This window comes from Chanodichthys erythropterus, chromosome 1, assembly GCF_024489055.1.
Source record: "Chanodichthys erythropterus isolate Z2021 chromosome 1, ASM2448905v1, whole genome shotgun sequence".
In the NCBI taxonomy this organism is placed as follows: domain Eukaryota; kingdom Metazoa; phylum Chordata; class Actinopteri; order Cypriniformes; family Xenocyprididae; genus Chanodichthys; species Chanodichthys erythropterus.
In genome coordinates, this window is record NC_090221.1 from 3,396,553 (window position 1) to 3,409,582 (window position 13,030).

Consider the following 13,030-nt stretch of genomic DNA (forward strand, 5'->3'; position numbering starts at 1 on the left):
TATGCATCTTCACTTTAAAGGGTTAGTTCACCCAAAAATGAAAATAATGTTATTTATTACTCACCCTCATGTCGTTCCCTAAGTCTGCTCCAAAGCTTCACATTTTTATGACCCTTTTTTGTGATGCACAAGGGTTAATGAACACCAAATTATGTACAGTGGATATAAAATGTCTACACACCGGTTAAAACAGACAAAAAACATAAAATTTACTATTAAATAAATGTATAGGTTCAGAATAAACCAATCATCAAGCTCATGTGAAAACAAGTACCTGTCTTCACCTGAAGTGATTCTGATTAACTCCATATAAATCCCAGCTGTTCTTGTAAGATTTTTCTGTCACATGCATTCGATACACCGTGGAACACAGAGAAGACAGTCATCAACAAGTGGTAAAAGTTTGGCACAACAGTGTCGTTATCATAGCCACGGTGAAGCCTGGTGGGGGCAGCAACATGCTTTTCTTCAGCTGGAACAGGGAAACATGAATAGCTCCAAGCACCAGTCGTTTTTGGCACAGAACCTTCTGGCTTCTTCTAGAAAGCTGAAAATGAAGAAAACTTTCAGCATGACAATGATCCAAAACACTTATCTAAATCAGGGGTTTCCAAACACGTTCCTGGAGCCTCCACCAGCACTGATCATTTTGCATGTCTCCTGATGATCTGAATCAGGTGTGTTTGATTGAGGAGACGTGCAAAGCGTGCATTGTTCAGCGAAGAAAGATGAATGTTTTGGAATGGACCAGCCAAAGCCCAGACCTGAATCCTACAGAAAAGCTATGGGGGACCTGAAGAGGTACAGGAGACGCCCTCGCAGTTGCACACATCTGGAGTGTTTTTGCAAAGAGGAGTAAAAACAAACAAACAAACAGCTTATACTTTTTATACTGTAGGTGACACTTCAACCTTGCAGATGTTTTGTTTCATAGGTAGGTTTTGCATTTTGTGACTTTCAAGTGAATAAAAGACCACTTTTCCAGTCATATATTTTGTAATTTATGAATTCTTAAAAACTGTGTTAAAATATCTCATTCTTGTGAACCTAAAATTGTCTATCATCTCGTCTCATGAGCTAAATGTAATGTCACACCCTATTTATCCTTTACAAATGCAGAAAAATGGTGAAGTGACACAAAATCTCGCCATAAAATAACAATAAAGTAAATTTGCTACTTACCAGATTGCGTTTTATTTTTTATTTGAGTTTAATATAACATCTGTTTAACTTATAACATGAAAGTAAGGTTATTAATATAACTTAGATTACACAAAAAATGTTTTGCTTTAAATAAAATAACATAAAAGATTAAAAAAAAATTTATTTCAGCTATAGTTGTTAAGACAACATTTCTTATTTTTGTTTAGTTTAACTTGATGTTACGGAAGAGGATTAGGGCCAAGCAATAATAAAAAAATAAAACCATCTCGAGATTAAAGTTGTTAAATTTTGAGAAAAAACTCGTTAAATTTTGAGAAAAAAGTCGAAATAAAATGTTGAGAATAAACTCCTTAAATTACGAGAAAAAAACTTGTTAAATTTTGAGAAAAAAGTCCAGATAAAATGTTGAGAATAAAGTCATTAAATTACGAGAAAAAAGTCATTAAATTACGAGAACAAATTCGTTAAATTATGAGAAAAATGTCGTTAAATTTCTAGAAAAAAGTCAAGATAAAATGTTGAGAATAATTTCAAAAAAGTCGTTAAATTACGAGAACAAATTTGTTAAATTACTTTATTCTCAACATTTTATCTCAACTTTTTTCTCGAAATGTAACAACTTTTTTCTCGTAATTTAACAACATTTTTCTCATAATTTAACAATTTTTTTTCTCAACATTTTATCTCGACTTTTTTCTTGAAATTTAACGAGTTTTTTCTCAACATTTCTCTACTTTTTTCTCGTAATTTAACAAGTTTTTCTCAAAATTTTATCTCTGCTTTTTTCTTGAAATTTAACAACTTTTTTCTCGTAATTTAACATTTTTCTCATAATTTAACGATTTTTTTTATCAACATTTTATCTCGACTTTTTTCTCATAATTTAATTACTTTTTTCTCAACATTTTATCTCGACTTTTTTCTCGAAATGTAACAAGTTTTTTCTCAACATTTTCTCGACTTTTTTCTTGTAATTTAACAAGTTTTTTCTCAACATTTTCTCGACTTTTTTCTTGTAATTTAACAAGTTTTTTCTCAACATTTTATCTTGACTTTTTTCTTGAAATTTAACAACTTTTTCCTCGAAATTTAACAAATCTCGAGATGGTTTTATTTTTTTATTATTGCTTGGCCCTAATCCTCTTCCGTATGATGTACTAAAATAACTAAAACTGAAAGAAAAAATAAAATAGATATATTTAAAAAAAAAACAAACACAAAATTACTAAACCTTTAAAATTAAATTAAAATGGAAAATATAAATATTAAAACTGGTAATACTTTATTTGTGTCTTTGTTACATGTAGTTACTCTAGTAATTACTATAAATTGTGCTTAATTACATGCAATTGACTCTAAACCAACCCCTAATCCTACTCTAACCCTATAGTAAGTACATTTAGCTAGTACTCAAAAGTTTAATTACACAGTAACATGGACAGCTTTAACCTAACCATTAATTCAAAATATTAATAAAACTAATGTGTCAAAGACGAAAAAGGGTTTTCAAGCATCAAAACAATAAGTGTAACACAGCTTTGAATTGTAGTTGTTGTTTTTCAATACATCAGAATGGGTCCTGTTTCATTTGTTTGTTTTCTTCTGAGCAGAAATTAAATATCATTCATTTTTACCGTGATTTACAGAAGAAACCCACTAAAAAGTCATTCTGTGTATTAATTTTATCAGGCAAAAATCTAAATGATGCCATATTAAAGACTAATCACTTTTACCCCAGATGCAAATGACTTGTAATTTTACATTGTTAAACTTAGCCACTATCCTAGGTTTTACCTATTTGTCAGCAAGAATGATTTACTCATAAATAAAATTTATGCCCACTTATTCTTTTTTATATATTAATACGTACAGGTCAGAGTAAATATGTTTCAATTTTTATATAAATAAAAATGTTACACAGAATCACATTATTTCACCCACATTTTGACATTTTATTCTCCCAAAACGTATTTGAAACCTTGCATTTAATGTGCTTTCTATGTATAAAAATCACTTTTGTAAATTTCTATTGATGCGGACATCTAAATGTCTTTGACCCTAATAATATCTCAATAATGATAAAATAACACTGCTTTGTAGATAATATGCATTTAAGGAGAAACAGAAAATTAGGTGATAAAATATGTAAAATATGTGGAGCTGTACATAAACACTATTTCATAAACTGTCAGCAATAATGAAACCCGTTAAAAATATGGGTAGAAATAGGCGCTATGCAAGGAACCGGATCAAACCCTCACTCTCAAAAGCACACCATGGAGCTGAAAAATAAATAATTGCAATAATGGCACTCTTCTGGTTCCATTAAGCACAAAGGCAGCAACACAGAAACATCCAAATCCACATAAATGGCTCCTCTCTGAGGCTGGGGTGGCTGAAATCCAGAGAATACTAAAAATCTAGGTCAATGGATTGCTGCACAGCGATGACGACTCCCTCCTCCGAAGTGTATGTGTTATGCTTATGGATGGATGAAGACCACACAGTTTGACCAGTAATCCAAGTAATCAAAAGATTATATGTTTATAATACATGGATTATCTGTAATGCAACATGCAAGCTTCACATTAATCAGTGGATGAATTGGATAATGCTAATTTTTATTTGATTTATTACATTTCTTAATACATTTTGCAGTGACTCAAAATACTCTGACAGGGCTGAATGATTAAAGAGTGCTGGACGTGTACCTGAAGAACTGTCCTGCATTATTTAAGTGCTTTATTTAAGGCACGTCTTCAACTTCAGATGTGATCATGTTGAACTACCTGCTTTAAAACGAAGACTGAATAACATCAAGTATATGCTGGCAGTCTATAGTCTAATGATTCATATCATCTGAGAATTGAGTATTTATAGCAGTCTCTAAGAGGGAGTAAACTTATATCATTATGTTCATGCCAGTATTGTTGCCGGTCCTTTATCATAAAGCATTATTGCAGATAAGAAAGAAAACAGCAGAGCATTTGCCATCTGAATCCCACTCACAGTTTCTCCTGTCGGTGCCTAGCAACACTTTTTCAAGCAGAATACACAAAATTAGCTGGGTAAGCGTGACCACAGCCTCAAAGCCAGCGCTCGCAAATTCCTTGAAACAAGATCAGCACAGTGTGCCAAAGGTTTGCATGCTTAAACAAACATGTTCTCTAACTCAAAGAATCCTCTGGATCTGTGCAATCTTGTGAGGGTTAGAGTAAAGAAAATGCCATTAAATCTGGGATATGTGGATTTTACAGTATATTCTGAACGGTGCCAAAGCGATAGGAAAGTAGTTTCATTGCATAAAGCCGATGCACTATTGAATAACATTCAACACTCAATTTATTGTGAGATATATGTCAACTCTTCAAAATGCTGGGTTAAAAACAACCCAAGTTGGGTTGAAAATGGACAAACCCAGCGGTTGGGTTAAATGTTTGACTAACAATTTATTTAACCCAACTGTTGTTTAAAAATTATTATATGGCTGGCTTAAAATGAACCCAAAGTATGTTAACATTTATTAATATATTTAATAAATTAAAGTGCATTAATAAGTTTAATTATTAATAATTAAACAATAAACATTTATTAAATGTTTACCTTTTGATTATTATTGTTGCCTCTACACTCTTAAAGGGTTAGTTCACCCAAAAATGAACATTCTGTCATTAATTACTCACACTCATGTCGATCCGTTCGTTCATCTTCAGAACACAAATTAAGATATTTTTGATGAAATCCGATGGCTCAGTGAGACCTGCATTGACAGTAAGATAATTAACACTTTCAGTGTCCAGAAAGCTACTAAAGATATGTTTAAAACAGTCAATGTGACTACAGTGATTTAACCTTAATGTCATGAAGCGACGAGAATACTTTTTGTGCACCAAAAAAACAAATAACGACTTTATTCAACAACATCTAATGATGGGTGATTTCAAAACACTGAAGCTTTACTAATCTTTTGTTTCGAATCAGTGGTTCAGAGCGCATTTCAAACTGCTAAAGTCACATGGTTTCAGTAAAGGAGGCTTCGTCACATCATAAGTGTTTAGAAATTTCAATAGTTCACGTGACTTAAGCAGTTTGATACAAACTCTGAACCGCTGATTCAAAACAAAAGATTCGTAAAGCTTCATGAAGCAGTGTTTTGAAATCACCCATCACTAGATATTGTTGAATAAAGTCGTTTTTTTGTTTTTTTGGTGCACAAAAAGTATTCTCGTCGCTTCATAACATTAAGGTTGAACCACTGTAGTCATGTGAACTGTTTTAAATACGTCTTTAGTAGCTTTCTGGGCATTGAAAGTGTTGATTATGTTGCTGTCAATGCAGGCTTCACTGAGCCATCAGATTTCATCAAAAATATCTTAATTTGTGTTCTGAAGATGAACGAAAGTCTTACGGGTGTGAAACAACATGAGGGTGACAGAATTGTGAACTAACCCTTTAAAAAAATGCTGGGTTAAACCCCGCACCTGGGTTGTTTTAACTCAGTAGTTGGGTTAAATGTTTGACCCAACATGCTGGGTAGTTTTATTTAACTCAGCTATTGTTTAAAAATGACTTTATTGCTTGCTTAAAATGAACCCAAAGTATGTTGAAAATTAACATTTATTAATACGTTTAATGAATAATAATGAAACAATAAACATTTATTAAATTGCTTATTAATAAATGTTCACCTTTTGATTATTATTGTTGCCTCTAGTAATTATGTGTCTGATTTTTAATTTTGGGTTCATTTTAAGCCAGACATACAGTAATTTTGAAACAATAGTTGGGTTAAATAAAACTACCCAGCATGTTGGGTCAAACATTTAACCCAATCACTGGGTTAAAACAACCCAATCACTGGGTTTGTGCATTTTCAATCTAACTTGGGTTCTTTTTAACCCAGTATTTTTTAGAGTGTAGTAAGCCAGCTGGAACCAAGTTTGTGCGGATCTGTCCGTGGTCCTGAATCCATAACATACGTACACTGAGGTCCCCTAAAACTCACCAAAGATACACTCTAAAAAATGCTGGGTTAAAAACAACCCATAAACAACAATATTAATAAACTTATTAATAAATGTTAATATCCAACCTATTTCAGGTTCATTTTAAGCAAGCAATACAGTAATTTTTAACCAATAGTTGAGTTAAATAAAACTACCCAGCATGTTGGGTCAAACTACCCAGTCGCCGACTTTGTCCATTTTCAACCCAACTTGGATTGTTTTAACCCAACATTTTTTAAATCTCTGGGAATGCATGTGGGATTTGAGCTCAACTACTTTAAATCAATGAAGTTCTGAGATGAAAACAAGCATTTCATGTTCTCATCGAGCACAATAATTGCATGAGCATATCTGGAAATGTGGAGAAGCAGGGTGCAACGCTTGTATCTTTCCAGCTGTCATTTTCCTTTAAGATGATGTAAGGCTCATCTCCCTAAGAATGGTCTCCCTCCCCCGTCCAAAGCCTCTCTCAGCACGCTGCATTCATTCGCACTACGCTGCTGGTGCTCTGGAGAGTAAGGATGCTCAAACTTCCCAACGCACCCTCCGTTCCAACTCGAGAAATGCTGGGTGGGTGCCATATACATGTAGAATAACTGTTCTGAACGGACAGAGAAGGAAGTTGAAGCTGTCTTGGCTGGTGCAGTTTTTCATTTTTTATAGGCAGAACTTATTTTTGGATTTTCAGCTGGAGGTTACATGAGCTGCACAATTGGTTCCCATGGGTGAGAGCTCTTCTATTTCTACGTTATTCTAAATAACAGGAGATGTGTGTTCAGATAGATCATCTGGCAATAGACGCCCAGTTGCATTTGTGGGAGAAGCCTCATTTTGATGCCTTTATACTTTTATAAACACACCATGCAGGTCTCAGAGATGTTAACATAATGGACTGTGAACAGAGTGTGCAGGTTATGTTCCTCTTGACTTTTTGCTCAGCAAACACATATCAAAAACTTTTGCATCTTCGCTTTTTCATTTTTTGAAGTGTGCATCGCCAAAATGGCCCTGACTGAAAATTGCAGGACTTATCAAACGCCCAAGGACAGTGGATGTGCTCAGAGTTGCTCTTCAGACGTGGTTGAGCTCAATGTAGGTGGACAGGTGTACTACACGCGCCATGCCACCCTCACCAGCGTGCCAAACTCACTGCTGGGGAAATTATTCTCCACTAAAAAGGACATTTCCAACGACCTCGCGCAGGACATCAAGGGACGCTTCTTCATTGACAGGGACGGATTTCTGTTTCGATATGTGCTGGACTATCTCCGAGATAAGAACGTCGTCCTGCCGGATTATTTCCCGGAGAAAGGGAGGCTGAAACGGGAGGCTGAGTTCTTCCAGCTGCCCGAGCTCGTCAAAATCCTCACCCCAGATGATTACACTCACAGTGATTTTGACGAAGCGTCCCAGGGAAGCGATCAGAGGTTGTTCCCCGCGTCTTACCTGGACGCGCGCGATCGGCGCTACGGCTTCCTCACGGTGGGATACAAGAGCTCGTGCGCGTTCGGGAGGGACGCTGATCCAAAACCTCGAGGAATACCCAAAATCTTTATTTGCGGAAGGGTCGGTCTGGCTAAAGAAGTTTTCGGGGACGCGTTGAACGACAGCCGGGATCCTGACCGGCCACCTGAGCGATACACTTCCCAGCTTTACCTCAAGTTTCGCCACCTGGAGCGAGCGTTTGATATGCTCGCGGAGAGCGGATTCCACATCGTCGCGTGCAATTCATCACTCACCACATCTCCTCACAACAGACACACAGACGACAGAAACTGGTCCAATAACACGGAGTATGTCTTCTACCGTAAGTACAGTAAACAACCATGCTAGATCATAATCGATTGTTGTCAGTTATTTAAACAAAACGCTTGCTAAAAGCAACCCAAGTTGGGTTGAAAATGGAGAAACCCAGCGATTGGGTTGTTTTAACCCAGCAGTTGGGTTAAATGTTTTATTTAACCCAACTATTGTTTAAAAATGACTACATGGCTGGCTTAAAATGAACCCAAAATGTTGTAAATTAAAAATGTAGACATAATTGCTAGAGTCAACAATAATAATCAAAAGGTAAACATTTATTAATAAGTACACTCTAAAAATGCTGGGTTAAAAACAACCCAAGTTGGGTTGAAAATGGACAGACCCAGCGATTGGGTTGTTAAATAAAACATTTAACCCTACTAATGTTTAAAAATGACTACATGGCTGGCTTAAAATGAACCCAAAATGTTGGAAATTAAAAATTTAGACAATTACTAGAGGGAATTGTTTCATTGGGTTGAAAATGGACAGCGATTGGGGTTGTTTTAACCCAGCAGTTGGGTTAAATGTTTGCCCAACCCGCTGGTAGTTTTATTTAACCCAACTATTCTATTAAAAAAACTACTATATGGCTGACTTAAAATGAACCCAAAATGTTGGAAATTAAAAATGTAGACACTTAATTACTAGAGGCAACAATAATAATCAAAAGGTGAACATTTATTAATAAGTTCACTCTAAAATATGCTGGGTTAAAAACAACCCAGGTTGGGTTGAAAATGGACAAACCCAGCAGTTGGGTTAAATGTTTGCCCAACCTACTGGGTAGTTTTATGAACTCAAGTGTTGTTTAAAAAGTACTGTATTGCTTGCTTAAAAATGAACCCAAAGTATGTTGGAAATTAACAAATTATTAATAATTAAAGAATAAACATTTATTAAATTGCCTGATAATAAATGTTCACATTTTAATTATTATTGTTGCCTCTAGTAATTATGTGTCTGATTTTTAATTTCCAACCTATTTTGGGTTTATTTTAATCCAGCCATATAATAATTTTTAAACAAAAGTTGAGTTCATAAAAAATACCCAGCATGTTGACCCAACCGCTGGGTCAAAACAATCCAAACGCTGCATGGGTTTGTCCATTTTCAACCCAACTTGGGTTGTTTTTAACCCAGCACTTTTTAGAGTGAATGATCGATTCAAGACTAAATAAATTATTTTTCAGAAATATTTGACCAATGAACTTTGAACCGGTCAGAATCGAATATAACAGTGCTCCAGCTAAGTAAAGTCGAAATTATAAACCTTTAGGATAAAGTGTATTTGATTAAGAGACGCAACACTAAAGTGCGTACCACTAGGCGGCGTATATAGTTTGATCAATTATATCCTGATCAATTCTAATAAAATGTGCTCAATTCTGTTGGCGACAAATGCACGTTTCTTCAAGTAGCATATTAGCAAACTGAGGTTTTCCACTAAGAACATTGATAGAAGCGTTTGAATCAATGCAGATGTGGAGAATTCCCTCAGGTATAGCTCTCAGGGATATGAACAGAGTGTGGTATGAATATTTCAGTAATCTGATGGTCATGTCCCCTTCCCCTTCTCTCACCCTCTTTTTCGTCTCTCTTATATCCAAATTGTATTTAAATACAATTTGGATATAATTTTTCTACAGCGCCTGCCTTCATTAGTGGCTCACTTGACTTGCCTTTGTCTTAAATGAGAGAGATGATGCAGCATATGGCCAATTAAAAATCACTTTGTGCTTAATTCCAAACGAGTCCCCTTGGAAAACCTAAAAACAGTGGGCCTGGAACGGAGAGCTTCTGGAGGACAGTCACAAGATTTTTGGGGCTAATGGACATATGGCTGCTTAATGATTTGTTCTCTGTCATCAGTGTAATTACTGCAGCATTCAGCCCCTCCCATAGCCCACACATAATGGAAAAACTTGTGATGACAAATCAAGATATACAATAAAGGCATGAGGAGTCATGCTAAATCAAATTTTTTCTAAATGCATCTTATTGATCTTATAGTGAACTATTCATCTGTGCATATGTTTACCTCATAATGTTGAAAATATCAACTGTGACTTCTCTCTGTTGACGTATGTAGGACTTCTCCAATGAAGTAGTGAAGTCACTTAAACCCCTGCCTTCACGTTTGAGTGCAAAACCCACATATCAACATCCAATCAACAACCGATGCACTGAACCAAGTCCCCGCCCTACATTTTTTCTTTTTCTGCAATTCATTTCACTCTGATGTACAAATTTTATAATGAATAACTTACATTTTAGACACAATGTTGCAGTTACTTTGTACGTTTTTCTGCTGTGTCTCACACTGTAGCATTCACTGTTTAATTTAAGAATTAATCAGTGTTTTCGAACAAACTGATTAAGTGAATGATTCAATGACTCACTTGTAAGGACAGTCATTTGTTTCATTCTTGAATTATTCAACATTCCGCTCTTGAGTCTATGGCATCCCATAGAACCGAATGGTAAAAAGGAATGAAATTTGGCACACAAAGTCTCTACCTCAAACCCTCTAACGCCACCAACAGTTCAAAGATTCATTTATGTTTATGCTCATAACTTTTGACGTGTAAGTCCTAGAAGCTATTTAAAAAAATAATAATTTTCCTCTGATTCCATGGCTCATGCTGATTCGAAGACATCATTTCCTTCATGAAAATGTTTCTGCCATTTTGAATTTTCCGAAAAACCTGCTTTTTCGAACTCCTCCTACAGCGTTTGACCAATTTGCATGAAATTTGGTATGTAGCATCTACTCACAATCCAGGCAAAAAGTTACTAAAAGATTTTTGATCTGCCAATCCGTTCTACTATAGCGCATCAATGAATTTGACGGCGAGCACTCAAAAATGGATTTGATGCTGTATCTGATTTGATATATTGACACCAAACTTGGTATATGTCAATACAGGCATGACTTGGACGTACATGCACAGTATCTTCACAGCGCCACCTACTGGTGCAGAGATAGGAGAAATTACTTTTTTTGCTTATAACTTTTGAATGCCTTGTCATGAGGATGGTCTCCGAGTTGAATGATATCCAATTTTCTTTGGTCGGCCATTTTGGGTGTTGGCCATTTTAAATCTTGTCATAAAATGCTGTGTTTTTACGAATGCATTAACATAGGCTATCATTTCGAAACTCACTATGATTCATCAAGGTCATTTTCTGCGAGGACCTGTAAAGTTTTAGGTCAGCGCACCCTAGTGGTCAAGAGATATAATAAAATTCATGCTTATAACAGATGAAAAAGTCAACATATTGTCATTTAACTTACATCATTAGATTTGCTGGCTTATGCATGTCCTACGATACCAAATTTGCCATGTTTTACAATACTTACTGTCAGCCATATTGAATTTTATATAAAACCTATTTTTTGAACTTCTCCTACAAAATGTATCCGATTTCTACGAAATTTGGTATGTAGAATCTACAGACACTCATGACAAAAACGTATTAAAAAGATTTTTGATAGTCCCAACCGTTGTTTTATACTGCATCAACAAATTTGACTATGAGCACGCCAAAATGGATATGCGGCTGTATCTTTGCAAATGCTTTGTGTATTGACACGAAACTTGGTACATGTCATCACAGGCATGATTTGAGGGTGTATGCAGAGTTTTGTCATAGCGCCACCTACTGCTCAGAAGTTATAAACCATAGTATTATGTTATAAGTTCTTTAACTAATGTAATTTAAACAGCTTTATCCCAACCTCATGATCACAGATGTCCACAAATATTTACTTTTCTGCCCTTATTCATCTTGACCCCATAATTGCTGCTTGCAGCTATATTTATATACAAGATCATTGCTGAATTTATGGCAGATAAGATTTTATGGCATTTCCCAAAGATTTATAAGCAACACAGAATTACTAAAAGTCTAAAAGGGCAATCAAAAACAAATGATCTAATCACATATATATAACTCCACATACTCACATTAAACTTCTCACCACTCACCAGGGGTGTCATCACATTATTTTATTGAGAGGACAGGAGTGCTGGTTCACTTGGTGCCTATAGACTGACGAAATAAGAAATGACAAAAGAATTAAAATCTACTTAGTTGTTACTTTATATTAGAGTAAGATTTGACAATCTAGTAGTACAAATTTTATTTAACCTGAAAGGGGACCTGGTTTTAAATCTTAACCTATTACTTCATTTAATAAACCAAACAACTTGACAGCTAGTGATCATCATGAATTTTTATTTTATATATATATATAAAGCAGGTTTGACGTTCTTTTCAACAGAAAAAAAAAGAGATATGATTTGGAGAGATATGAGGGTGGGTTGATGATGATTAATGTGTGATTTGTACCTCAGCGTTTAGCAATTGTGCAATGTAATTTAAAAGATGCAAATAATTATATATTTTTTTTGCATTTAAAGTTGCTCTAAAATTTGATGGTGAATATGTCTTGAGACATCTGTCAAATCAGATAACAAGATAAAATTATAATGTAGTTAGATGCATTTCACATAATGGTTGAAATGTCATATTTGCACTGTTCAGTTTAGCATGATTGGTAGATTCTTGTTTCTCTTCTGAGTTAGTTTGCTCTCGAATCCCCTGGTAAATGAACCAGTTGCTTTTTACAGGCCTCACTGCCTTATCTTGTGCTGTTACTTCTCAGAACATCACCCACATGACACATTTCTACCAATTTAGACTGCCCAAGGGATCGGTAATATATCATTTGCGGTCAATAGGGCTGCCTTTTCTCTGTTTTTTAGTACATGCTTATTTTTCTTTGTCGCTTACTCACTCATCCTCTTTCTTATGTACTTTATCACCATCTCAACCCATTCTAGTTAAAAATGTGCTGCATGTTGTCCTTGACATTTAAAAAAAAAAAATTATTTGTACCAACTGCTCAGTTTTGTCTTTGCATTAATTAAAAGTCGTGATTAATGGCCAATGATCACAGCCACAGTGAAAAATAAATTGCATGAGCATCACACATCTCACATATAGCTACATTTGATAGCTGCATTCAGATGGAACTAATTTACTGACTT

At 35.1% G+C, this 13,030-nt stretch overlaps 1 protein-coding gene across 1 annotated transcript in view; it reads left to right on the plus strand.

The window, feature by feature from the left end:
* The first annotated feature begins 7,172 nt into the window (after positions 1 to 7,172).
* kctd16a (potassium channel tetramerization domain containing 16a) overlaps positions 7,173 to 13,030 on the plus strand; it is a 29,595-nt gene continuing 23,737 nt past the window's right edge. The window contains exon 1 of the mRNA XM_067365284.1: positions 7,173 to 7,977. Within this exon, the coding sequence (XP_067221385.1) occupies positions 7,173 to 7,977 (805 nt within the window). The remainder of the gene's footprint in view (positions 7,978 to 13,030) is intronic.